This window comes from Malurus melanocephalus, unplaced genomic scaffold (assembly GCF_030028575.1).
Source record: "Malurus melanocephalus ecotype Western Australia unplaced genomic scaffold, MMel_1.1 scaffold_709, whole genome shotgun sequence".
Classification (NCBI taxonomy): Eukaryota; Metazoa; Chordata; class Aves; order Passeriformes; family Maluridae; genus Malurus; species Malurus melanocephalus.
In genome coordinates, this window is record NW_026623941.1 from 181,555 (window position 1) to 208,815 (window position 27,261).

A 27,261-nucleotide genomic window follows, 5' to 3' on the forward strand; every position below is an offset into this window, starting at 1 on the left:
AGTCCCACCAAGTTCTGGGAGCATTAATGAACCTCAACAGCACTGAYCAGCCTCACCTGGGGGTAGTTCTCAGAGCGTCCCTTTGCCCATGGGTTCYTGAGCCCTCTTTAAGCTCAGCCCAACACTTTAGTCCCTGCCTGAGCTCCACTGTCTAGCAGCAGCAGCTGCCAGCTCTGGCATGGACAGGTTTGTGGGGCCATGGACATTCGTGATCCAGTTCATGGCTGGTTGGAGCTGCTTCATCCCCCCATGACTTGAAGTCCTGGCTGAACCTGGTCACCACACCTGGGTCAGGTCCAGTGGGATWGTCATTGCTGCATTCCCTGTCTTCCTGTGCCCTGGCCTTTAAGGGAGTGCCTGACTCTTGCTGGGCCTCAAGTTAGGGTCAGAGAGCTCCTGGCAGCCCTTGAGCCCTGAACCATCGTCCCCCCTGAGCACCCAGACCACCCAAGGTGGGCAGGTGTCCCCCACAGCCCCCCGAGAGCACAGCCCAAGCCACTCACTGCGGGTGGAGCTTGTAGAGAGTCCCATCCACGCCCACGGTGATCTTGAGGAAGTCCAGCCCGCGGTTCTCGCGGATCTTGTCCACCACGGCGGCCATGCCGGCGCCGCAGAGCTGGGCCGCGCGCCGCGCCACCACCGTGCACACCTCCTTGACRATGATGCTGTCGTCACACGTGGACTCCAGGCCCAGGTGCTGCAGGATGGAGCGCACCTGGAGCAGGGCCAGGCARTCGCTGGGGGGACACGGAGGACAGGCAATGATGGAGATGGGGAGGCTGGGATGTGTGGCTTCCCCTCCTAACCCTGCAGAGCCCAGGGACTCATGGTGACAGGGGCTGGGGGGACTCTACAGCCCCGTTTCAATCAGCTTTCAGAGCTGGATGTGGCCTGGTGTCACATCCTAATCAGKGAGGCTATTTCAGGACAAAGCCATCGGAGTGTGACACCCCTGTAACCCGCGGACCCTCTGTGCCCAGGGCAGAGGATAAAGAGCCATCTGTGCTGCCAGCCCCACAGTCTCCTCATCTCTGCTGATTTATCAGCGTGGCACCATCCTGCATCATCCTGGCTCCAGACCAAGCACGTGGAACTTGTCCCACCAGCCCTGGGAGAACTTCCTCCAAATCCCATCCCTGCTCTGATTGGCAGCTGGTGCTCCCTTGCCTGTTGGACCTCACCTCTCTATCTGGGACAGGAACTTGGTCTCAAAGATCCCTCTGGTCTTCAGCCTCTCTGAGATCCGTCCCCGGAAGAGCAGCCCTCGCTTGGTGAAATCCATCAGGATGTTGCGGACGATCTCGCCCAGGTACATCCCACTGATCATCTTCTCAAACCTGGGAYGCAGAGGGCAGGGCAGGACATGAGGATAGGAAGGGACAAGAAGGGACACGGGCTCTGGATGGGGATTGCAGCTGTGCCAGGTGCCTCCAGCACCATGGATTCACAAAGCCCAGCAGTGCGGCCCCCACCAGGGGCAGGGGACAAGGGACATCGGCGTGTCCCAAAGCCAGGCTCTGCCCTGCTCCTGGATCCACCATCCCCTGGATCCACCAAGGGGCTCGTGGGGCAGAACAGCTCCTGGACCCTCAGCCTCACTGGGGATCCCTCCAGCCCCACAAAGCCACCACCCACCTCTGCTTGCCGGGGTTGAGGGACAGCTCATCCACRGCCCGGTCGAACTCCGTTCGGATGTCATCCAGGCACCCGCTGTCCCCGAAGGCCCCCCACTCCATGTTGACACACATCCTGCCCTCGTCCCCTTCCACCAGCTCCACATTCCTCATCTCCTCCATGTAGCAGGCGTTGCTGCCCGTGCCTGCAGAGAGGAGCAGGTTGAGAGCCCTGCGACAGCCCCGCGCCCCACGGGGCAGCTGTGGGGCCACGGGCCAGGAGCCTGCAAGGAGGTTTCAGTTCTCACCAACAATCAGCCCAACTTCACAGTAGGGATCCTCGTAGCCACAGGTCATCATGGTGCCAACCGTGTCATTGACCACCGCCACCACATCCAGGTCAAATTCCTGCAGAGGGATGAATTGCACAAGTTATTCCTGGGGTTCTTCGGAGTTCCTTGGAATTCCTGCTAAGTCTGTTCCCATGGCTGGGAAAGGACCTATCTGTCTGATGAGTATGGGAGTCACAGAATTATGAAATGGTCTGGGTTGGAAAGGACCTGGAAACTCATCCAGTTCCMCCCCTGCCATTGGCAGGGACACCTYCCACGAGCCCAGGTTGTCCCAAGCCCTGTCAAGCCTGGCCTTGAACACTTGCAGTGATCCAGGGGCAGCCACAGCTTCTCTGGGCACCCTGTGCCAAGGCCTSMSCACCCTCAGAGTGAGGAACTTCTTCCTATCATCCAACCTAAACCTCTCCTYTTTTGGTTTAAAACTGTTCCCCCTTGTCCTCCATGACCACACACCTCCACAGACATGGATGCACCCCTGGACTTCCCACAGCCCCAGCTGTGTGCAGGGAGRGCTCAGAGCTCAGACASCCCCAGCWGCCRAGGGGCTGGGTCAGCCCTGCCAGGAGCAGCCCCCAGGCAGGAGCTCGGGGTGGTCTGTGCTGAGGAAAAGGGACCGGTGTCTCCTGAGCTCAGGGCCAGACAAGCCTGCTCCAACCCTGGCCAGGAGCCAGCYCTTAGCCCCAGGGTCTGAAAATCCAACCTCAAGTGATGAGTAAGGGCGGCTGTGAAAATTCCAACACTCATTAGCCCTGAGCTCAGCCCAGTAATTTGTTTTACAGGCCAATTAATGATGCCAAAGAGAGCCAGGATATGGGAGCAGCGGCTTCTCCCAGCCCTGTGGCTGCTCACCTCTCTCCTGTGAATGGCCTCCTTCAGCAGCCCCACCACATCCTCTCCCTCGCAGCCCGTCGCCTTGAAACCTTTTGTCCACTTGAGGAGAATTCCCTGGTGTGGAAAAAACCCAGAGTGAGCCCCCCTCAAGAGCAGGTGGGAGGGACAGGCAGGATCCTGGAGGTGCTGCCAGGAGGGGTGGGGTTACCTCATCCAGGTTGTTCTGCTGGCAAGGAAAGGAGAAGGTGAATCCCAGCGGGAGCGACACGCCCTTCATTCCCATGTACTCCAAGAAGTCCGAGATGCAGTGGACAATGTGGTCAAAGAGCTGGAAGAGCAAAGCCCACAYGGAGAGGTTACCCCCAAACTGCTGGGGAATCCAACCCAGCCCCAGACCTCCTGCAACGCTCACATCACTCCCAGGACTTTGAACAGAGCAGGACACTGCTCAGCTGCACCACAAGAGGTGAGCAACCTCTAAAAGCTCAATCTCACACTCTTCCTCCCCCACAATGTGCCCAAATCCCTGCCTTATCTCCATCTCACAGTGCCCAGGAGGGGAGGTGCCACGGGAATCCGGTCCCTCTGCAAGGGATCCCCACAGCCCTCCCCAGCCTGCCAGAGATACTCCCAGTCCCCAAGCACTGCCTGGAGTGGTTTGCAGAACTCTTTCCAAATGTGTCTCCAGATGTCTCTCACTGCTTGTGTTGTGGTTTCCCTATCTRGGAAATGAGGATGATGCTTATCTGCCCCTGTGGAGTGTGTGGGATTGGAGAGGTTCAGTCATGTCTGGGATAACACCATTTCTAACCTAAAAACCAAYTTCCAGCCTCCCAAGCTCCAGAGCCTTGGGCACAACTCACTGCTCTAAGGGCAGGAGATCCCCAGACTTCCCCACTCCTGATTTTGCCCCCTGGAAAGGGCTCCATGGTCAGCCCTGCTCCAGCCACCCCAGGGCAGATGCCCCTTTTCCCCATCCTGACCTCTTCTCCTGTGCCCTGCATGATCTCCACAGGGATGGAGTAGATCTTGTTGTGCATCTCCACCCCGCGCCGCATCCCGTTCCTGACGCGCACCARCAGCACGCGGAARTTGGTTCCTCCCAGGTCCAGGGCRAGGAAATCTCCCTTTTCTGCAAGCCAAGAGAGGATCATCAGGAGAAACCCCTGCACAGGGCATCTGGGATGTGGCACAGAGCAGAGCTGAACCTGCCCTCTTCCAGGGAGAGGGGTAGAAATGGAGACRTGGCTGGGAATGAAGACAGGGGCTGCAGGTAGGAACAGGGGGTGCAGGGAGGAAGACGATGGAGAGGTTTGCTCTTGGCTTGGGGTGACGATGAGGCTTCGAATCATAAACCTGAGTTGGAAGSGACCCACAAGGATCACTGAAGTCCAGCTCCTGGCCCTGCACAGGAGCTGCAAAAGCTTCAAGCCAAGGTCAAGCGCTCGCCCAAACCACAGGCAGAAGCAGGAGCACAGCCCAGGACATGGTGGGGAGAATCCTGCGGCGGGGAAAACCACAGCCAGAGCCAGGCTTTGTGTGAAGGCAGGGGCAGAACGTCCCGGGGCTCACTGCTCTGCCCAGGATCAAACTGGGGCTTTGTGCCACTCCCACCACAAAGGGGAACGAGCCACGGCAAAGGATGCAGGACACACATGGGCTCACACACGCAGGACACACGGAGGTGTCACACAGGACACGTCACCTGTTCCATCGGGAGTRGAGCACACGTAGGTGGGCAGCATTTTCACCGTGGCCTCCGCGTGCGTCTCCTTGCCCAACCCTTTCTCCATCTCTGTCCTCATCCTTGCCTTCACTTCCAGCAGCTGCTCGTGGCTCAGYTTGAGGGGCTCCAGGATTTTCTGCCGAGCCTGGTGCTGTGCAGCCAGCCTGTAGGCCACGGCTGTCACCATGGCTGCCCCCTTGCCRCTGCCATCCTCGGAGCGGATGAAGCGGATCTCGCAGTCGGGCAGCAGCTTCCGCACGGTCTTGTGGAGGCGACGGGCAAAGCTGTGGAAGGGGATAAGAGGGGACATGAGTGTGACTTTCTGGGGACCCCAAACAAAGAGCTCGAAGGGATTATTTGGAGGTGCTTCTGGGCACTGCTGGGAGGAGCAGATCACTCTCCCTGTCCCTGTCCCCACCATCCCCCAGATCACTCTCCCTGTCCCCACCATCCCCCCTCCATCCTTATCCTCATCACCCTCAACCTCGCCTCTCCCCCTCGCTGTCCCCAYCATCCCCCAACWCCCCCTSTCCCTGTCCCCCTGTCCCCAGGCTCACTGGGGGTGTTTCTTGTAGACAGAGCCATCCACGCCGACAGTGGAGCGCAGCCTCTCCACTCCCTTGTTGTCCTTGATGCGGCGCAGCACGGCGGCCAGCGTGGCCCCGCACAGGCTGGCCGAGCGCGTCGACACGATCTGGCAGATGCGCAGCGTGGCCACGCAGTCCTCGTGCGATGGCTCCAGGCCCAGCTTGCTCAGGATCTCGTGGGCTTTCTGCAGCCCTTCCTTCTCCCTGCAGGGACACAAAAGGGGTTCACGGCTGGGAATCCAGTTTTTGCCGTGTTTGCTCGGTGATGGTCCATCCATGGACATCAGGAGATGGGCTAAGAGCCAGAAAGCCCCTGGATCCCACTTACTTCTCTATGGCAGAAACAAATCTGGTCTCAAAGTGGCCAGTGGTAAGCAGGTCCGGTGTGAGCCTTCCCCCAAACAACAGCCCTTCCTTGGCCATCTTCACCAGGATGAGTCTGACCAGCTCCCCCATGTACATCCCGCTGATCATCTTCTCAAACCTGTCCACAGGRAGACAGAATCAGGGAATAGTTGGGTTGGAAAAGCCCTCTAAGGTTATCAACTCCAGCCATTTCCCAGCACGGCCAACCCACGTCCCCAAGTGCCACATCCACACAGCTGTCAAACCCCTCCACAGACGGTGACACAACCCTGGGCAGCCCATGCCACACCTGACCCACCCTTTCGGAGCAGAATTTTCCCCTAACATCCAACCCACATCTCTCCTATCCCRCAATAATTTTGCCCCTGAGCCTCCTTTTCTCCAGGCTAAGCGATGTGTGTGGTCACCACAAGGTGGCCAGAACTGGCCTGAAAACCCCCTGGCAGGCTCCCATCCCAAATGGGATCCAGGTAATCTCTTCCCAGAGCAGCTTATCCCATCATTGAGAATATGAAGCCRTGTGGACAGGGCCATGGTTCTGCAAAGAGAACTCCTGGCCACCTCAAGGGGCTCAATCAGTCTGCTGGGATCACCCCCATGCTGCAGCAGCCTGTGGGGGATCTGTAGGATTGGGATGTGGACATTAGGTRGGGGTGTCTGCCTGGGCTGGAGAATGAATTTGCTGGCCAGGAAGGGAACAGGAATCGGCATGTTCACAGGAGGGGCTCATGAGGGCAGCGGCAGGGACAGACAGCCCTGGTTTGGGACACAGCCCCAGTTTGGGACACAGCCCCAGTTTGGGACACAGCCCCGGTTTGGGACACAGCCCCGGTTTGGGACACAGCCCCGGTTTGGGACACAGCCCCGGTTTGGGACACAGCCCCAGTTTGGGACACAGCTCACTTTAGGACACAGCCCCGGTTTGGGACACAGCCCCGCTCTGCCCCGGTGGCAGAGGACGTGGTGACCCAGTTAGCTGGGATGACCTCCCCAGTCCCAGGAAGGCCGGTGCTGCAGGAGGACRGACAATGCCGAGCAAACCACGAGCCTGAGCCCGAGCCAAGAATGTGCTCACAATTGTTTGCCAGGGTTGAGCGAGCCCATGTCGATCTCACGGTCGAACTCGGTGCGGATGTCGTTGAGCACCCCGTCGTCACCGAAGGCCCCCCAYTCCATGTTGATGCACATCCGACCTTCGTCCCCTTCCACCARGTCAATGTGCCTCATCTCCTCCATGTAGCAGGCATTGGTGCCGGTACCTGGGCCAAGAGTGGGGATGGGTGAGCGAGGACACGGCCTTTCCCTCATTCCCATTATTGCTCATTCCCATTATCCCCGATTTCCCTTTGGCCGCAGCCCAATGCGCCAAAGAAAATGAAGAATTTACCCAAGAAACACGGGGCAATGCTGGTTTTCCAACACTGTTATCGCCCTCTCTTTTTTTTCCCAAAAGACCCCAAGCTTTGCAAGAAGCAGGATACCCCTCTGGCATTCCTGGACGGACCCCAGCTCTTCCCCCTTCTGCAGCTCACCAACAATGAGGCCAACTTCACAGTTGTGGTCATCGTAGCCACAGGTCATCATGGTCCCCACGGTGTCATTCACCACGGCCACGATGTCGATGTCAAAGTCCTGAGATGGCAGAAAGGAGAGAGGGTGACCCAGGGTGCACCAAACAGACCAAAACATGTCCACAGGACCCAGATCTCCTGTCCCAGGGACCCATGTGCCCCCAGCCCCCCTGCCCAGTTCTTACCCCTCTTTTCTTGATGGACTTGCGCAGCATTGACACCACGTCCCTCCCCTCCACGCTGCTGCACTTAAAACCCTTCGTCCACGTCACCAGGATGCTCTGGGGGAACAGAGAGGGRAAAGGCTCTGAGGTGAGACCTCCCATGCCATGGGGCTCCTGGTACAAGGAACACATTGCCCTGTGGGGGAGCTCCCCGTTATCAGCTCACCAGCTGCGCTATCAGCCACCATTTCCGTGTCAGATAAAGTTTATGGCCATGAAATAACATGTGAGCTGCTCGTTGCTCCCCTGGCAGGAGGAATAAGGTTCCCATGACCAGGTTTTATGGAGCCCTGGAGCAAAACCTGTTCACAAGMCTAAGGAATGCTCCTTGACCCATCCCAGCGGGGTGGGGGGCTCATTGTGCCTAAGGAATGCCCCTTGACCCAGCCCTGTGGGGTGAGAGGCTCATTGTGCCTATGGAACAACCCCTGAGCCATCCTTGTGGGGTGAGGGGCTCACTGTGCCTATGGGGTGGCCTCTGAGCTGTCCCTGTGGGATGGGGGGTTCACAATTCCCTGTGGCCCACAGTACCAAGGGTGTCCCCAGCTCTGCCACCCGGCCAGGAGCTGAGCTGAGCACTGCAGGGAGGAAAAACACTCAATTCCATTTGAAATCTCCAACCCTATGGCCAGAACCCCCTTAGGGATCCAGACACCCGCCCTGCCTTAGAGCTGGGGAAACTGAGGCACRGAGAGACGCGAYTCGGGCAAGGTCACAGGGCACAGAYRCTTCCTCCCGCAGCCTCTGCATTTTGATGTTTTCTACAGCTCCAGGAGGAAAGCCTTAATCCCTGCCCCGCCGCGGAGCCGCCGAGGCACGGGCGCTGCGAGGACGTGCCGGAGCCGCGGAGCTCCATGGAGCCGCTGCCCACCCGCGGGTGACATCGGGGCGAGGAGAGCGCGGGGTGGGTGACATTGGGGCGAGGAGAGCGCGGGGTGGGTGACATCGGGGCGAGGAGAGAGCGGGGTGGGTGACATTGGGGCGAGGAGAGCGCGGGGTGGGTGACATTGGGGCGAGGAGAGAGCGGGGTGGGTGGCAGCTGGGCCATGAGCCCGGCCGGGCTGGGGGATGTCGGGGCTGGGCTGGGGGATGTCGGGGCTGGCGGCGAGGTCACGGCTCCCAGCGAGGTCACGGCCCCCGGCAGCAGCAGCGGAGCTGACAGTGACGGCCATCGGCGCCCACAGGGGGACCGGGACCCCTCCCCTCGCCGCTGCCTGCGTGGGGATGTGCTGCTCGGCACGTCCAGGCTGCCCGGGGCTGCCAGAGGATGCTGCAGACAGGGAACTGGGGAAAAGCTGCTTCCCGTGGAAACGCCGCCTCCCAGCGCCCTGCCACCCCAAACACGGCCCTCGCTCCGTCAGCACTGCTCCCCGCTGGCACCCTGGGCCACAGGGACCCTGTCACAGCTCACAGGACAACCCTTAAGGTAAATCAGGTAAAATTCAGAAAATCACGATGGGGAGGGGCTCTGGCACAGGCAGCTGTGCCTGCTCCACCCCTGGCACTGTCCAAGGCCAGGCTGGACAGGGCTTGGAGCAGCTGGGACAGTGGAAAGTGTCCCTGCCACCCAAAYCACTCCAGGATCCTATGAAAATCCAGACAGTTCTGTTTAAAACAGGAGATCCACCACAGTTACTGTCATCAAACAGCTTTTAAAAAGGCACCCTGGCACATATCCTTAGCAAACATTAGTTTTCCTTTAAATAAGGGGTTTAGAGTGKGTTTGGAGAAGATGACAAGCAACAGGGTTATTGGGAAGTGATGCCAAGCTCTGCATTCCCTGAAGGAATGTTCCATCCTCTGTCCCTGACCCTGCACCACTGAGTCATTGCACTGACAAAACATATTCATAAAAATAAAGGGACAGAGCTGTTCTTAAGCTCCTTTCACTCAGAGCTTGGGAAATGTCTTTACAGGAATGAGAGATGTGGCAGGCAAGGTCACATGACCCAAAATCAAGGAGCCTAATTAAAAACCTGAGCTAAATGGGTGAGAGTTCAGCCTGCCCCAGCASAGCCCCTGACCCACCTCATCCAGCTTGGTCTGATGACACGGGAAGGAGAAGGTGAAGCCAAGGGGGAGTTTCTTGTCTTTGATTTGCAGCTTGTCCATGAAGTTGGCCAAACACTCGGCAATGTGGTCAAAGAGCTAGAAGGAAGGGAAAGAGTGAGAGCTCACCCCACTCCGAGGGGCTGCTGTACCCTGCCTGCCTCACCCCTCGCCGTGCTGGCTGCCAGGAATTCACAGCTCCAGGAAAAAGATGCAGCACAATCCCTCTGGCCCAGGCAGGGATGGGCATCATAAAGTGAAAAGTGACWGGAACCAATTCCAATTCTCCTGTGAACATTATGCTATCCTTAACTGAGATGTGGGTAATGAATTATCTGGTCCATTTMAGYTTCTCACAAAAATATAGATCAAATGTAACACCAGTTTTCTGGAATTCTCCTTCATTCTTTGTCATTCTCCAGCTCTTGTGTTCAAGAAAGACTATTCTAATTCTTTGTTCCGTATCCAGTTGCATCAAAGATGCATTGAAGATGTATTCAAGACAAGCACTGAACTTTAAAATTACGTAGTTAGATTACCTCAGGTTAAACAGGTTATGTATCTGGAATCAACAGGGAATCTGACACTGGAAGATGCAGTTAAGTTTCATGTTTTTTGTAAGCTGTGACAAATTTCTTTCGTACTAGTACAGTTTCAAGAAGTTTCTTATCGTAGTTACTGCTTGTTTACTCAAGGTGTCCTATTCAAACCCCTTTTGGATGGTGAGAAATTCCTGCTCCAGCCCCACCGGGACACGGTTGGGACACTCCTGTACCCACCTGCACCCCACTGCCACGCATCAGCTCCTCGGGGATGGCGTAGATCTGGTTCTCCATCTCCACCTTCTGCAGCCCGTTGTCTGACACCTTYACCCGCAGCACTCGGAAGTTGGTGCCACCCAGGTCCAGTGCCARGAAATCCCCATCCTCTGTGGGACCAGGACAAGGACAGCGGGTCAGCATGGAGGGTCCTGTGTTCACATCCTGCCAGGACCCTGAGGCAGCCAGCCCCCACCCAGATACAAGGATAAGGTCTGATTTTATAATATATGTCATTGTTTCATTCATTATTCTATTTTTTGGTATTTTACTGGAGCTGTGTCTGTATTCCCTATCCCTCCCCTGTGCCTCAGGCACCCCACAGCCCATGGAGCATCACTGCACCATTGTTGAAGCAGATGCAGGTGCCTTGGGGAGGGTGTGGCAGGAGGATAAATCCCACCAGCCCCATCCARAAGAGCCCATGCTCAAAACAACAGCAAGACCAGGGCAGATGAGCTGCAGCCTCAGGCTCCATAAGCAAGAAGGCAGCAGAGCCATTCCTGACCCTACTGATGCTTGTGGCAGCTCCTAAACCCGGGTCCCAAGAGGTTAAACCCTGCTGGCAGCTGTGGGAACACCAGGAGCTGGGCTAAACTTTTGATTTATGGAAACCCCTGGTGCTCAGGCCATGCTCTGTGCCCTGCCCCAGGAATCCCACACACTCCCACGGCAAGGTGTGAGCAAGGAACCAGCAAGGGAAAAGCTCCAAAAGACCTTTGGGGCCACACTGCTGCCTTCCCCAGGGAGAACTGCTGGCTGGGACAAGGCTTCTCCAAAGGGATCCCCAAGGGCTGAGCCTGGAGTCTCCCCTCCCGTTTGTTTTCAAGGCAGCTCTCCGAATTCGGGAGCCGGGCAGTGGGAAAAGCGCCCAGCTGGCTGTTTTAGTGGGGAGAGGGCTGGGGAAAGCCCTCTATCAGCACTGTTGGAGTCCTGAATGCATTAAATGTGCTGTGCTGGCTCCCCCGGGCCGATCCCGGCGCCCGGGGGCCGCTTTGTGCTGGCCATGCGGGTACAAAGGGGCCACAGTGGGAACAAAACCCGCGGGTCATTAGTATGCACACGCCAGCGGAGCCACCGGCATCTCCAGTGACTCGAAAAGGCAGCTCCGGCCCAGCCCCTGGGGCTCCAGCTGGACTGGCAGCTTTCCTGGACTGACCCTCGGCAGGCTTGGGGCGAGGGAACGGGGCACGGGACCCACTGGGAGCTGGAGAGGCTCTACAGAGCTGGAGAAGGGCCGTGGAAAGCGGCTGCTGTGCTCCAAGGGGATGAGRAATGAATGAGAGGGCTCCGAGGTCATGTGCAGCTTCAACGGGATCAGAGATGGGCATGGAGAATGGGGCGGGCACTTGGGGATAAGAGCAGCACCTTGCGGGGCCAGAATATCACCAAAGAGGGGTCAGAACATCACCCAAAGTGAGCCAGAACATCACCAAAGAGGGGAGTGAGAACATCACCCAAAGAGGGGACAGAACATCACCCAAAGAGGGGACAGAACATCACCCAAAGAGGGGACAGAACATCATCCCAGGGGGGCCAGAGCATCACCCAAAGGGGGCCAGAACATCACCAAAGAGGGGTCAGAACATCACCCAAAGGGGGCCAGAACATCACCAAAGAGGGGACAGAACATCACCCAAAAGGGTCAGTGCATTACCCAAGGAGGGTCAGAGCATCACATCACCCCAGGGGGATCAGGAGATGCCCCAGTGAAGAGCACAGAGCCATCAGAGCACTGAGTCCCTGTGCTGGGGCAGTCAGTCCCTGGCTGTTCCTCCCTCCTGGTCCCCCTGATCCTTTACAGGGATGGGTCTGAGCCAATCTGGCAGCTCATTCCACAACTTGTCTGCCACAACCGGCCATGCCACAGCCACCACAGCTCTTCACGGGCAAAACACACCAGGAAAGCCTTGGAGAGGCTCCTGACTGCACTGCTGTCCCCACTGAGCCCAGCACAGGCACTCCCCTGAGGCACAGATGGCAGAGCTGGAGGTGATGCCCAGGGCAGAGCTGGAGGTGATGTCCAGGGCAGAGCTGGAGGTGATGCCCATCTGGGCAGAGCTGCCATCGTGTCCTGCCCTTCACACGGGTCACTCCATGCTCCTGCCTCCCCGGCCATTGGCACCCGAGGCCGTTCCGCTCATTCTGCTCGTTAGCAGAGCATGGAAAGCACCTCAGGGAGCTGATAAATATGCCAGGGATAAGGGAGCTGGAGCCAAGAGGCTCACAGGTTGCTCAGCTCCTTGGAGGTAACGCAGGGAACCCAGGAGGATCCCAAACAAGGGCTCAGGAGCCCCGAGAGGGCCACCCTTCTGTCCTGCCAGCCCTCACACAGCTGGAACTTCATCCAAGCCACTCCATGGGGCTCATGGCCCCCGGGCAGTGTGGGACCAACTCTGCTCTGCCCTGGCCACAGAGCTCAAACACCCCCCAACAGCCCCCAATACCCCCCAACACCCCACTCAGCACCACAGGAGGAGCACGRGCAGTTTGGGGTGAATTCTGGGTGGATCAACTTTGCAGGAGGAACAAGGCAGAGAACCCTCTTTTGGAAAATTCCCAGCCATTCTGGGAATGATGGGCTCCATGGGCTGGCCCCAGGTCTGAGCCCTCCCCCTGCTTTGGGCTCCCACAGGCCATGATAAGGTATCAGCCCTGGTGCTGAGCCCACAAGCCAAACAGGGAGGGCAAACACGGAGCYCTGATTCCAGGGGCTGTTTGCTCTCGGCAAAGGGTGAGAGCTGAGTGCCTGGAAAGMCTGCTGTGCTTCTGGGAAGAGCACGAGGGGCACAGCAGGGTGGCCAGGGGAGCAGAGCAGCGTGTGTGGGATCATACCCAGAGACCCCGCCTCAGGATTTCCAACCGACTGCAATTCCACTGCATGGAATTCTCTGTCAAATTGGATTAATGAAAAAYAGGAGGAAGAGAAAAAGGTTGGAAGGCTCAGACTGCAGAGAGATGCAGGAGAAGGTGGAGGCACAGATCCCARCACTTCCCACTGCCACCCCCTGCCAGCCCCACCCTCCCTCCAGCTGATTCATGGAATCRTGGAATGGTTTGGRKTGGAAGGGACCCTAAAGACCATTCAGTTCCACTCCCCTGCCCTTTCCCCAGACCAGGCCCTGTGCCCTGTCCAACCTGGCCTTGAACACTTCCAGGGATGGGGCAGACACAGCTTTCTTGGGAAACATTGCTGGGAATGCAGTAAATCCTCAACCATGGGACTTTGGGCATGAAAAGAGCAATTCTTCTCAAGCCCATGGACCACATGAGCTGGTTTTCCTGCAGAGGCAGCCAGTTATTGGCAGGAGTTGAGCCCACCAGCCAAAGGAAAGGTGCTGCCCAGAGCCACCATTCAGATTTGCAAGGATTTGAGCCCCAAATCCTGCAGCATCCTCCTGAAAGCTCCAGACCACGGTTATCAGCTGCTGRGGCTTAACAGAGGATGCACCACAAGATCCTTGTGTCAACATCAGTGGGGAGGAGGAAACCTGGTGAGCCTGAAAAGGCCTGGAAAAACCAGAAATAGAGCAGGGAGGAGGGTGTTGGTTGCACTGAGCAGGAAGAGCCCTTGGGAGAGTCACTGGGGCTCCGAGGAGAAGCTCATTTGGGGTTTGTTTTGCCACCACCCCATTGCCAGCATGGCATGGTGGTGTTCCAGCAGGTGCCAGAGCCCAGCAAAGCAAGGAAAGTTGTTTTCAGACCAGTTTCTGCTTCCAAAGCAGAATTCCCCYCTCTTATCGCATCACACTGGAATGGCAAAGCCACAGAAAACCAGGGCTGTGTTTGGGCTTAACCTGCAGGTGTGACCTTGTCTGTCCATAAGCACCTCTCATCCTGCTGGAGCCCTGGAGCTGAGCATTAAACAGGGCATAATCCCAAAATCCCAGAGACACAGGGTGCTGCAGGGGCAGAGGGGACAGGGATGGACACAGGGGCTGGGACAGGGATGGACACAGGGGCTGCAGGAGTGGGGTGAGGGAGGACAGGGATGGACACTGGGGCTGGAGAATGAGAAAAAGGAGGACAGGGACACTACAGGTGGATGGTTGGGAGCCCCATGGCACCAGCACTGGGTCAGAGCAGGGCTGGAGCAGAGGAAAAGCCTGTCSTTGGGCTGGGAGCAGCTGCTGGCACCTGGGGACAGTGGGAGCAGGGCTTGGTGCCCAACCCAGGTCAGACTTTGACCAGGAGCTTTAAAAAGGGGAAAGAAGGAAGGGCACAGCCCTGGACATTGAGCTCCCAAGCTGCTGCCACACCATCTGGGCCAGGGATCTGGCACCAAGGCCCCAGCCCTGACATGCCACCTTCCAGCCCCTGCTCCAAAACCCAAGGGACACTGATGCCCCTCAGAGGCTGGACACAGATCAAGCTGGACAGGGAATCCCAGCAAACCCCTGGGATTTGCTCAAAACTCCCACATTCTCCAGCCCCCCTGAGCAGCTGCAGCGCTGTGACTACCCTAGCCATGTGACTATCCCTGCCATGTGACATTTTCCACGCTGCTATTCCTCTTTCCACCCTCCCCTGGGTGCCAAATGCCAGCTGGGACACTGGAGAAGCTGGATCCAGGGAAGGGTGCCAAGGATGTGTCTTGTAAGGGCATGGGGAGGGACTGTTCCTTCTCCCAGCAGTGGGTCAGGTGCTGGAAGTGCTGACACACGCTCCAGCAGCACCCAGCACCTTCAGCTGCACCACTTCCCATGCCCAGGGGTGGCTCTTGGCTATCCCTGTAATTAAAAATATTCTCTAACATTTAAATAGATTGGAATCTCAATCCCGGGGCAGGCAGCCAGGTCCAGCTTTTGGGTGTAGGTGCAGCTGAGGGGGCGAGATCAGGGGATGCTTCGAGGATTAAAGTGGCTYCTAAGGAAGGTGGACAGACTCTTAGCAGGGCTGCAGTGAGAGGACAAGGGAAAATGGTTTAAAACTGAAAAAGGGGAGATTTAAATTGGGTGTTAGGAATTCCTCCCAGCAAGGGTGGAGAGGCCCTGGCACAGGTTCCCAAAGCAGCTGTGGCTGCCCCTGGATCCCTGGAAATGTCCAAAGCCAGGATGGACAGGGCTTGGAGCACCCTGGGACAGTGGGAGGTGTCCCTGCCCATGGCAGGGATAGCACTGGGTGGGCTTTAAGGTCCCTTCCCACCCAAACCATTCCAGATGGTGTTGCTCCAGAATTCCATTCCCTGTTTCTCCCCAGGGATGCAGGAGATGCCAGCACCACCCCCAAACCTCACTGAGATGTCACCAGCTAACACCCAACAGTGCCCAGTGGGGCAGAGACCTTCTGCCACCCCCTACAAATCCCAGACAGGAGGGGRCAGCCGGGRGAGCTCRGGYTCTGCTCCCAGGGAACAGGGACAGKACAAGGGGYAATGGCYTCARGCTGGGCCAGGGGAGGTTCAGGTTGGATATTGGGGCAATTCCTTCATGGAAAGGCACAGCTGCCCAGGGCARYAGTGGAATCCTCAKCCCTGGGGAGCTTTAACAGCCATGTGGATGTGGCATGTGGGGACATGGGTCAGTGTGACCTTGGCAGTCCTGGGGAGTGGTTGAATTTGACCAACACAGAGGCTTTTCCAACCCAAACCACTCCATGATTCTGTGATTCTGYGATTCCATGGTTCTATCACTTTTGTCCATGAGGGATTTGGGCTCTGTCCCTCTTGATYCACCTCTCCTGCTGGTGACCAGCAGCCTCTGCCACCGAGGTGTCACACAGATCCCTCTGGTGTAGCACCACAGCAACCCCAACCCCAAGGAACTCCATCCACCACAACCAACCATTCCTGAGGCCTTTTCCAGGGGCTGCTGCCAGCCCAGATGTGGAACTGGGGCAGCTTCAGCTGCTCCACCCTCTGTCCCTCCCTCCTTCCCCTCAGCAGCCAGAACTGCTCCAAACACTTGRTGAGTCCTGAGGGCAAGAAGTGACGCTGCAGGGATGGAGACAAGCTCCTTCCCAAAACAGCAGGCTAGGAGAAGGAGCAGTTTTTTGGGCTGAGAGGAGGATGTGGCTGGCTGGAGCGTGCTGCGGGCAGCACGGCTCTGCTGGCACGGGGAGAGGCAGAAAGGCCACATTGTGAGCACTGCAGAGCCCCTGCTCCTGCTGGGGCCCTGGTGGCACTCAGACAGCGCTGGCACCGCTGCCGCCTCACTGCTAATGAAATCTGATGAGCCGGACCCGTGACTGTCTCTGTCCTGCCAGCAAGGGCACGCGAGGGCGGCTTCCCACCCTCCCTCCTCCCTCCCTCCTCCCTCTCCCAGCAGCAACTGGGAGCCCCTCCAGTCCCAGCACAGAGCAGGGAACCAGGCCTGTCCCCACACTCAGCCTGAGCAGGATAAAGCCCCAGGGTGTGCCCAGCCCTCCCTCTGCTCTCCCAGGAGCATCCCCTGTCTCACGGTACCTGTCCCATCTGGGGTGGACCTGACAAAGGTGGGCAGCATCTTCACCGAGGCGGTGGGGTTGGTCTCTGCTCCCAAGCCCTTCTCCATCTCCTTCTCGAAACGTTGGGACACCTCCATGAGGGTCTCATCGGAGAGCCGCATGTGGTACAGGTACTTGTCGATCTGAAAGGTGCAGATAAAGCCCCATGGTCAGCTGGAGGGTTGGGGACACAGGCACAGGTCCCATGACATGCTCAGGATAGCGTCCAGCCCTTCACACGGCCTGGAGCAGGTGCTGGCTCATCCCAAAGGGCAGGACACGGCAGCACCGGTGTACCACAGCATCCAGCACTGCTGCAACACCTCATCCCGGGCATCACCCACCCAAAGGAGCTCCCCAAACCCCACCCTGCATCCCCTTCCCAGACTGCTGCAGCTCAGGAATGCTGAACCACGAACTGCTCCTGATGCTCCAGAGCATCTTCCCACTCAGTCACCTGCAGACACCCAAACAGATTGCTACAGAAGCAGGAATTCAAACTCAGGAGTGAGTCGGGAGGTTGGCAACGGAGGTTTTCCAGGTGCAAAGACCTTCCCATTCCACAGCATCAACACACCTTGACCTTGACTCCCAGGGCCTGTTCCTGCACCAAGGATGCTCATCAGGAATCCACTGCCCTGTCATTTCTCCACAGCTGAGATCACCCCAAGAGCCAARAGCTGCTCCCCTCAAGCAAACCACGCTGGAGTGGCCTGAGAGGGAAGAAATCCACCCCTGCCACTCCTGGAAACTATCATACCCTTGAGCTGGGGATATGGAGAAGCCCTTCTACAAATGGCATCAAAGCATCCTGTGTTGCCTGGGAAAGGCATGGAAAAGCTCCTCCCCGAGCCACCCAGCAGCACCGCGCGTGTCCGGAGCAGGGAGCGGGAGAGGCCAACACTGCCCGCTCCCAAATGATGCCCTGTTTCAATTAGCTTCACTTAAAATTAATTAAAGGGCAGCTGCAAGCTGTGAGAAGTCAAGAGGAAAACTCCACCCCRTGCACTCACCTGTCTGCAGGCACGTAACACCGGGTCATCGGGACCCGGGCTCGGATTGTGCTTTACGGGGCTACGCTGGAGGAAATGGGCATTTTGTGGGCGAGTAATTGCACCCGCCCCAGCGTGACCTCGCTCACGGATGTGCCGCTCCRACCCTGGGCCAGACAAAACAGCCCTGCTGCGGTTTTGGCTGCCTGTGTTTCACGCTCAGGATGCTCCAGTGCATCCTTTTTTCCCCACCCCCAGCTCTGGTGGAAATTTGGGAGGTGAGATCCCTCTGGTGAGGTCAGAGGATGGAGGAAAGCCCAGCCCAGCACATTCCAGGAGTGATGCCGCATCCCCTGGGGTAAAACCYCTTCCCCCTTCCTTCTGGTGCTTTTCAGCTCCTTCCCAAAATCAGGAGCTGGGAGACCAGGTAGACATGAGGGAAAGGTCAAGGAGAAGGAAATCTGGAGATTTCCTGGTACCAGTTGTTTACCAGCTTCTCTTTATCCACCCCAGCAGCAGGAAGTCAAATACTCTCCTCCCTCCCCTCCTGTTTGCTTTCATCTGCCAAAAATTCCCTCCCATGTGCTGAGGCTCTGGTTACTGGCACAGAGAGCTCCAGTTAACTGGTTAARAAGTGGTTCTGGGGCTGGAGCTCACCTCAGGGCCAGCCCCAAGGTACAAAACCTCCCCTTGAGCTGTGCCAAAGGTTATCCCCAGGGTTAGCCTGAGGGCTGTCAGTGGATGCCATCAACCCAGGACAGACGGTCCAACCCCCTTTCTTGCCTGTGAGCTGGTGGGAGAGTGCTATCCCGGGACACAGAGCGCTATCCTGGGACAGAGCGCTATCCCAGGACAGAGAGCGCTATCCCGGGACACGGAGTGCTATCCCGGGACATGGAGCGCTATCCCAGGACAGAGAGCGCTATCCCGGGACAGAGAGCGCTATCCCGGGACAGAGAGCGCTATCCCGGGACAGAGAGCGCTATCCCAGGACAGAGAGCGCTATCCCGGGACAGAGAGCGCTATCCCGGGACAGAGAGTGCTATCCCGGGACAGAGAGCGCTATCCCGGGACAGAGAGTGCTATCCCGGGACAGAGAGAGCGCTATCCCGGGACAGAGAGCGCTATCCGGGGTAGAGAGCGCTATCCCGGGACAGAGAGCGCTATCCCGGGACACAGAGCGCTATCCCGGGAGAGAGCATTATCCTGAGACACAGAGCGCTATCCCAGAACACAGAGCGTTATCCGGGGACATAGAGCACTATCCCGGGACAGAGCATTATCTCGGGGCAGAACACTATCCCGGGACACAGACTGCTATCCCAGAACAGAGCACTATCTGGGGACAGAGAGTACTATCCCGGGACAGAGCGTTATCCCAGGACAGAGCGTTATCCTGGGACAGAGAGCACTATCCCAGGACAGAGAGCGCTATCCTGGGACAGAGAGCACTATCCCGGGACACAGAGTGCTATCCTGGGACATAGAGCACTATCCTGGGACAGAGAGCGCTATCCCGGGACAGAGAGCACTATCCCAGGAGAGAGAGCACTATCCCGGGACAGAGAGCGCTATCCTGGGACACAGAGCGCTATCCCGGGACAGAGCGCTATCCCAGGACAGAGAGCGCCATCCCGGACAGAGCGTTATCCCAGGACAGAGCACTGTCCCGAGACACAGAGAGTTATCCTGGGACAGAGAGTGCTATCCCAGGACAGAGCGCTATCCCGGGACATGGAGTGCTATCCCAAGAGAGAGTGCGCTATCCCAGGAGAGAGAGAGCTATCCCGGGACACAGAGCGCTATCCCGGGACACAGAGCGCTATCCCGGGACACAGAGCGCTATCCCAGGACACAGAGCGCTATCCCAGGACACAGAGCACTATCCCGGGACACAGAGCACTATCCCAGGACACAGAGCGCTATCCCGGCTCAGGGAGAGCTTTCCCAACCTCCTGGGGAGACACCGACCTGTCCTGGGCACAGCGAGAACCCCACCCAGCCCCATCTGTCCCCAGCAGGCTGCGGGGGCCCGGGCAGTGCTGTGACACTGGGGACACCTGGGAGTGAGGATGGGGTCCCTGTCCTGGCAGTGAGGTACAACACCACAGAGCTCCACCCCCACCAAAACTGGTGTTTCTCCCCCACCCTGATCTTGCTGCTTTCCCCCTGCCAGGGAGGGTCTCACTCCAGAGAAGCTGGGTGCTTTGGGATGCTCCTCAGCAGCAAGACCCCCACCCAAAAAATCCCAGCACAGGGAAGCCACCCTGAGGCTTCACCTCCTTTCCCCAGGACAGGCCCCACTCAGCACGTCCCCCATGTCCTCCAGGCTCCAGCGTACCAGGAATAACTGTCGGCCTGAGGAACACGCTGACCTTTCTCTAATCTCCAAAGCCCTTTAAAACCTGGATCATCTTCTCCCAACGTAGATATCGCCCCACTTGGCAGCTAAGGCAGGTCAGGGCGTATAGCAGGACAGCTCCTTCCCTGGTGACACCACCCTGGGCGTGCCTGGCCCCCACCAAGGAAGAGCCACAGCCACTGTCATTGCCAAAGCTTCCCAGCTCCATGGCCTGGTTTGTCATTCCAAGCATCTCTCAAATTGTTGCAAAGACAGGATAAAACCAGGGGAATTCAGCCTGCAGCGCCGGAGTCTGAGCATCTTTCAAGACAAAACACTTTCACAGTTGCTTAACGTTTGTGAAGATCACAGAACAGTTTAGGTCAGATCGCCAATTMCAAACATAAACTCACGAGGTTGGGATCCTGAAGGGGGCAATTGTATTTCTGGAAAGCTTCCAGCCTAAATAATAGTGTTTCCTCGAGGAAATCTAAACAAACTGAAGGGAGAAGAAAGGGATGGAAGCTGGGAAGCACCGGGCATGCCCCAGCCTGGGACATCGTGTTAAAGCTCCGGATCACGGAGTAGCTGTGGGTGTAATGAGCTCAATGCCACGTTTTTGAACCAAACCCCAGCAAATCCCCATCTCTTGGCTCAAGGCTGTCTCCAAGGCTCAGCTCATTTCCAGGCCGGATGCTGGAGAAGTGCCCAGGGTCGCCTGTCTCGGCTGCACGGCCACCGCTGGGAAAGGTCCGTCCGCCCCGCGACTGAAGAAACCTCAACTTGCCCAATTTCTGCTGCTGTGTGACCTGAGCCGAGCTGAGCCAAGCTGAGCTGTGCTGAGCTTAAAGCAACTCAAAAAACAGCTTTTGATTTCCAAACTCATGGCTCAGGGATCAGCACTGCAGCTGGACACTGTTCTACTCCTCAAGCCTTCTCTTAAGGAACCTGGACAGCAGTGCTGTGGAAATATTAATTTGTCTTCAAATAACTTAATTCCAAGTCAATGCCACTATCCACAGAAAAGAGTTGAGGCTGTTCAGCCTGGAGAAGACTCCAGGGAGATCTTCGAGGGATCTCCAGAGAGAGCCTCTTCCAGAGCCTGAAGGGGCTCCAGGAGAGCTGGAGAGGGACTGGGGACAAGGGATGGAGGGACAGGACACAGGGAATGGCTTCTCACTGCCAGAGGGCAGGGTTAGACGGGATATTGGGAAGGAATCCTTCCCTCTGAGGGTAGGGAGGCCCAGGCACAGGATGCCCAGAAAAGCTGCCCCATCCCTGGAAATGTCTAAGACCATTGGGGCTTGGAGCAACGTCGGACAGTGGAAGGTGCCCCTGCCCATGGCAGAGGGTGGCACTGGATGCGCTTTAAGTCCCTTCCAACCCAAATGGCCCTTCCAGCCATTCCAGGGCTCTATAAACTCCTTGGGTTATGTGCTGCCCTTGCAGGGGTCCTGGGTACCCTGTCCCCATCACTCAGGGACACGGGACAGGGCTGCTGCGGGTGATGGAAGCTGCAGCAAGACAACGCTTCCGGCCCCGCGCCACCGCTTCCTGCCCAGCGGGGAAGGGGAAGGGCCTGGGGAGCTTCGTTCTTGGGCAGCAAAGTCCCAGATACGTCTTTCCCGTTAATGACCCCAGGTCCTGAGAAGGAGAAGCTGTTCGCCTTTTGTTTTAGTTTCACTCTCAGTCGTTTTCCAAAGCCATGCTGCTGCCAGGAACTAGAGTGGCAGCACGTGTTTCCAATCCCCCAGCATCTCCCCGCTGCATTTTTCAGCCGGACGTGACTAATTTCAGCAGCTTTTTGTGCAAAAGCAGAGGGGAGAGGGTGGCTGCTTTCTGGGCTAGATTCTTCACCTTTTTGGCAACAAAGMCAAACCTTTGTTATGCATGAGATGACARARCAATGTTCACRTTTGGGGAAGGYTGGAACACCCCAAAGCCACAGCACRCACTGTCACCCCTCACTCCCWGGAAATTTTTGCTGAGAATTATATTTTCTTTAAATTCCTTCCCTCCCTATCCCAGTTTTTAACTTCAAGCATGCTCTTTTTGTAAGAATCCCTGAAGTTTAGGGAATGCTGACTCTCTCCCTGCTTCTCTGGAGGGGTATGCTGTGCAAGCACCAGACATGTTCCCTGAATCAGGTGATGAATTTGGGGAAAGCAAGGCAAAGGCTGCAGGGTGAAGGCCTCCAGCACTGAGAAGGTTTTATTCTGTGTCTCAAGGCAGAGCCTGCTCCATGTCCTTGGTCCCTGCACGCCAAACACCAGCGCTGCCCATCTTTGTTGCTGTGTCCCACCCGCGGTGACTCAGGGCAGGGAACCGGCTCAGCCCCTTACCCGAGCTCCCGTGGGTGACACAGGGGTGATGCTGGGCTGCACCCACCCTCCCCAGCCCCGGCCCTGGTGGCACCCACATCCTTCAGCTCCTCCACGCCGAATGCGAGCCCACGTGCCCTCCCCGCCACGGCCAAGCCTGGGATGACACACGCCCGGAGTCATCCTGAACCCGAGTGAGTCAGATGTTTCCTGCTCAGCAGGTTCCTCCCCATCCTTACCCCCGGGACAGCAGCTGAATCCATGCCGGAGGTGGAGCCAGGCACCCGTGGTGAGGAAGTGACACCACGGAGCATCCACCGACCCATCCTTAAGTGACCCTGCTCCTCCACAGCCCCACAAAAGCCCACTTTAATCAGGAAAATGCTCTGCTTTTCCAGTTCTGGAATTGGAGACATCCAACTGCTCCTGTCTCCCACCAGCCCTCAAAGTGCCTTCCTGCCACCCATCCTCCTTCTCCCCCACTTCAAACCTGGAAGGTTCTTTGGAGCAGAGATCCCATTTGGATGCTGGATGGTAACGCCTCTCTGGCACCAAGAATTCCCCCTTGGGTGAGGGGAGAATCCCACCATGGAGGGGAAACTGAGGCTAGGTAGCTCTGATGAGGGGCAGAAGAGCAAGGGGACACAGGATGACTTCCCGAAGATCCCAAAGGTGGGAAAAACTGCCCTGGCATTGACCTTGGCTCCTGCCACTGAYCTCAGAAGCCTTAAGGGAAGCTGTTACGTTGGTTTTCCAGGAATTTGCCATAGGTGCCCCTCCCATATCCACAGAGGCAGCCAGGGAGGAATCAGCTGGGTAAAACTATTCCCTCAGCAGAGAGAAAACTGAAATAAATAAAAAATGAGCAAAACCTGCCCCCGTTTGGGAACAGCCACAAATGCAGGAAAATTAACTCCATCCCTAGATTTTCCTTCTTTTGAAGGAGGAATGGGGAAGAAGGGACACTTGACTCCCACTCCCATGATGAGGTTGAGGGACAAGGAAGTCCAGGGTGAGCCGGCACATCCCAAGGGAACGTGGTTCAGCGGCGGCAAACTTTCAAGCCGGGATCTCAAAGGACGCTGCTGAGGTTAATTAAAGTTTGCACAATCCCTTGGAGGTTAGATAAGTCTGGACAACCCACTTTCCAGGCAGGAAAAGGGCAGGAGTTGGGGATGAAGGTAATATTCCCCCAGATGAGTGGCAGAGCAGGTAAAGCTGCTCCATGGAAAGAATGGGAAGAAAAATCCCATTTTTAAGGTCTTGAGGTGGACACAAACCAAAACTATTGAAAAAGGCACATTTTTTACCCCAGGTGAGTTCCTTTTCTCCCTGATCCAAAGGGAAAACACATCCCAGGCTACCACCTGCATTTTTTTTTCCCTAATATAGTCTCAAATACTGGGTTTGATAGAAGGACCCAACTAAATAAATCACAGCTTTCCAAGAATTTCACCCCCTACGCCGGGGGACTCCCCCCGGCCTTTTCCCATTGCGAGGGGACATTTATAAACCAGGAATAATTTTTACAACCATGGTGGAAGAAGCCAGGTTGGACAGCTGGCTTCTTCCTGCTCTCCCTGAGCTGAGCTGAGCTCCATGCTCTCTCCCAGCTTTGCCTCACCGGGAGGATTCACAGGAATTTGTTTAAAAATATCCCAGAGMAATCCAGTTGTGGAGGTGGCTGGGAGGGCAGTGCCTTCTCCCACAGTATCCCGAGCTCCAGCYGGCGGCTCCTGGATATTTTATTTTTCCCTCCCTCACATCTCAACAACCTTTTTTATTTGCATTTTGGAGCCAGGACGGAAACGAAGCCGGTTGCTGAGGCTTCACACACCCTTTTCCCAGTGGGTATGGAGGGCAAATTCCTCCATCCAAGCTTTCCCTCTCCATTATTCCCACTCCCGATAAGGAAGAGAGGCGTGAGCAGCCCGGAGCCCGGAGCCGGGCTGTGCCGCTGGCCTATTTCTGCCGTCGGGTTACACAACCCCTTCCCGTGGATTTGGCTGTTGCACAACCCCGGGGCCACTGGCGAGCGGAGGGAGAAGCCGAGCCCGTATTTCCTTACGGATCRCTTTGCGTCGGGAAGTTTTCCCTGCACTTCGTTTGGGTTGTTTTTTTTTTTTTTTTAATGTCCTGCCTTGTTTTCCCTTCCTATTTAACACCGGTGAAGGGCCAACGTGGCAAGTTTCACTTCCCCAGTGGCATCTCCAGGGTTATCCCAGGGCAYTCCAAGCATCCTCCTCATTTTTTTATGGCAGTATTTGCAAAGCCCGACCACCTCACACTTACATCAGCAAATCCCGAGCGCTTCCCAGTGTCAGGAATCACAGATGAAATCCCCTCTGCCCTATTCCCAGATACCAGCGGAGCACTGCAGGAAGAGCCTGAGCCTCTGCATTCTCTCCCATCCAGCATTTTTTCTCCAGGAATAATTTATTAAGCCCAGCCTAAACGCTGTCCTGGCCAGACAAAGGCCGGCTGTTTCACCAGCCATGGGAGAACAGGAACACTCGAGCTTTCCCAATGCCGGAACTTAGGAACTGGGGGTGACCAATACCCCATGCATCCCAACGGGACGCTGCTGCATGGGGTTGCAGTCTGGGAACAGGCTCGGGGAGTTCAGGACCCCGAAATTAAGGATTCATAACCCCAAAATTAAGGATTCAGAACCCCAGAATTAATGGAACGGGAGACAGGAAGGTGCTCTCCATCGCTGTCAGGGCAGGAATGGGGGGACACACGAGGTTTGGGCTGGGGGGACACAGAGTGGGGAACAGGAGGGTGAGAGTACCACCTCCGGTCTCGTGCCCCGGGCTGACCCCGCTCCCCGCGGCGGCCCCGGCTGGTTGCCCTGGGAGAGGGGGGGAACGGAGGAACCGGCTCCCGGGGATGCTCCGCGCCCGCGGATGCTCCGCGCCGGCGGGAAGCGGCGACACGTGCTGCGCGGGGCGGCCGCGGGGGTCGCGGCTCCGGCGGGGGAGAGACACGGAGATCCCCCCCTTCCTTCTACTCCTCCTCCTCCTCCTCCTCCTCCTCCTCCTCCGCCCGGCCACGCGGGGTCCCGCAGCCGCGGCACGTACCGCACGCGGCCCCGGCCGGGCAGCGCTGGGGCCTCCGCCCGCCGGCCCGGCCCGCTGCGCCCCGTTCCCCTCCGCTCTCGAGTTATTTTGCCTCCTGTTCCCTTTCTAAAAGTTTTTTTTTCCTTCCCTTTTTGCTTTTTTCTTTTTTTTTTCCCATTTACTTTTTTTTTTTCAGTTTTTCCCCCTCCTTTTTTACTGCTTTCCTCTACTTTTACCTTTCTCTTTCTTTTTTCCTCCTTCTTTTTACATACTTTCTTTTTTCAACTTTTGTCCCCCCTCTCTTCTTTCCTTCATTCTTCTTCCTCTCCTCCCTTATTTCCCTTTCCACTTTCCTTCCCTTTTCCTTTTCTTTTTCCTCTTTACTGTCTTTCTCCTTTTCCCTCCGTTTTTTTTCTTTACTTTTACCCATCCTTTTCCCCCCGCTTTTTCTTTTTCTTTTCCCTTTCCCGTCCTTCCTCCCCCTTTTTCCCCCCTTCCTCTTTTTCTTCTCCTTTTCACTTTTCCCTTTTCACCTTTCCCCCTCCCTCTCTATTTTTTTCCTCCCCCCTCCCCACTTTCACCCTCGCGGTCCCTTTGTCCCGCGCTGCGCCTCCCCCCCTCACCTTCTGCGCCTGGTCATGGTTGAGCTCGGTGAAGAAGTAAGCGAGGAGGTGCGATGCGATCATGGCGGGTGCGGAGGGTGCGGAGCGGCGGTCGGTGCGGAGCGGCCCCGGCAGCGCGGCGCGCTCCCCGCGCCAATCGGGCTCATTGAGGAGGTTCCCCCGGCCCCGCTGACGCGGCCCCGCCGCCGCTCCCCATTGGCCGCGCCGCGAGGGTGTGTGCCCGGCGCGCGCGGAGGGGCGGGGCCCGGGGCAGGGCGTGGGGGGTGACACCGGGGGGACACCGAGAGGGCACGGAGGGGGCACCGGGGGGGGCACCGGGGGGGCTGGGAATGCGCTGGGAATGCATCGGGGAGGGCTGAAAGAGCGCTGGGGGGGCACTGGACGGTGCATTGGGGAAATGGGGTTGCAGTGGCGGTGCAGTGAGAGGTCCGGGGGTGCACTGGAGGGGTGAACTGGGGAAGGGCTGGGCTGGGCACTGAGAGCTGGGGGTTCACTGCAGGGTCAGTGGCTGCGCTGGGCTGGGCACTGAGGGCTGGGGGTTCAGTGCAGGGTCAGGGGGTGCGCTGGGCTGGGCATTGGGGGCTGGGGGTGCAGTGCAGGGTCAGGGGGTGCGCTGGGCTGGGCATTGGGAACTGGGGGTGCAGTGCAGGGTCAGTGGGTGCGCTGGGCTGGGCATTGGGGGCTGGGGGTTCACTGCAGGGTTAGTGGGTGCGCTGGGCTGGGCATTGGGGACTGGGGGTGCAGTGCAGGGTCAGGGGGTGCGCTGGGCTGGGCACTGAGGGTGCAGTGAGAGGTGCGAGGGTGCTCTGCGAGGGTGTTTTGAGGGGGGCACTGGGAGCCCGGGTGTGCAGTGGGAAGGTGTATTGGGGACGATTRGGGGGGTACTGGAAGGACCGCAGCTTGCACCGGGGCTTGCATTGCCGGGGTGGGAGCGCAGTCGGGGACTGCATTGGGTGAATGTGGGAGGGTGTATTGGGGTTGGCATTGCGGGGCTGGGCATGCGCTGGGTAGGTGTATTGGGGGTGCACTGGGGAGATGGRGGCATGCACTGGAGGTGTGCACTGGGCTGGTACTGAGAAGGCTGGGGATGTGCTGGGTGGGCACTGAGGGGATGGSAGTGCAGTGGAGAAGGCAGTGAGAGTGCGATGGTGGGCTGGGGATGCTCGGGGGGGCCGGGAATGCACTCGGATGGGCGCTGGAGCTGCAGTGGGCAGTATATAGGGGGCACTGGATGTGCTGGGGGTGCAGGGGAGGGGTGCTTTGGGGGTGCAGTGACGGGTCTGGGGGTGCACTGGGAGGACGCAAAGGGAGCACTGCCGGGGCTGGGAGTGCRCTGGGGTGGGCACTGAGGGTGCAGCTGG

The 27,261-nt window shown here is 57.6% G+C and overlaps 1 protein-coding gene across 2 annotated transcripts in view; it reads right to left on the reverse strand.

Moving 5' to 3' along the window:
* The window catches only part of LOC130584457 (hexokinase-2), a 27,935-nt gene extending 1,875 nt beyond the window's left edge, over positions 1-26,060 (reverse strand). Inside the window, exons 1-17 of one of the 2 annotated variants that reach the window (XM_057384449.1) lie at positions 25,901-26,060; positions 16,542-16,704; positions 10,100-10,248; positions 9,300-9,419; positions 7,233-7,328; positions 7,009-7,108; positions 6,552-6,735; positions 5,439-5,594; positions 5,081-5,314; positions 4,503-4,807; positions 3,781-3,929; positions 3,006-3,125; positions 2,816-2,911; positions 1,922-2,021; positions 1,636-1,819; positions 1,182-1,337; positions 504-737 (exon numbers count right to left, since the gene is read on the reverse strand). In XM_057384449.1, the coding sequence (XP_057240432.1) occupies positions 504-737; positions 1,182-1,337; positions 1,636-1,819; positions 1,922-2,021; positions 2,816-2,911; positions 3,006-3,125; positions 3,781-3,929; positions 4,503-4,807; positions 5,081-5,314; positions 5,439-5,594; positions 6,552-6,735; positions 7,009-7,108; positions 7,233-7,328; positions 9,300-9,419; positions 10,100-10,248; positions 16,542-16,704; positions 25,901-25,963 (2,609 nt within the window). In that variant the 5' untranslated portion in view covers positions 25,964-26,060. Of the gene's footprint in view, positions 1-503; positions 738-1,181; positions 1,338-1,635; positions 1,820-1,921; positions 2,022-2,815; positions 2,912-3,005; positions 3,126-3,780; positions 3,930-4,502; positions 4,808-5,080; positions 5,315-5,438; positions 5,595-6,551; positions 6,736-7,008; positions 7,109-7,232; positions 7,329-9,299; positions 9,420-10,099; positions 10,249-16,541; positions 16,705-17,574; positions 17,709-25,900 lie in introns of those variants that run through there. The other variant, XM_057384450.1, reaches the window with a different exon arrangement.
* Between the last annotated feature and the right edge of the window lie 1,201 nt (positions 26,061-27,261).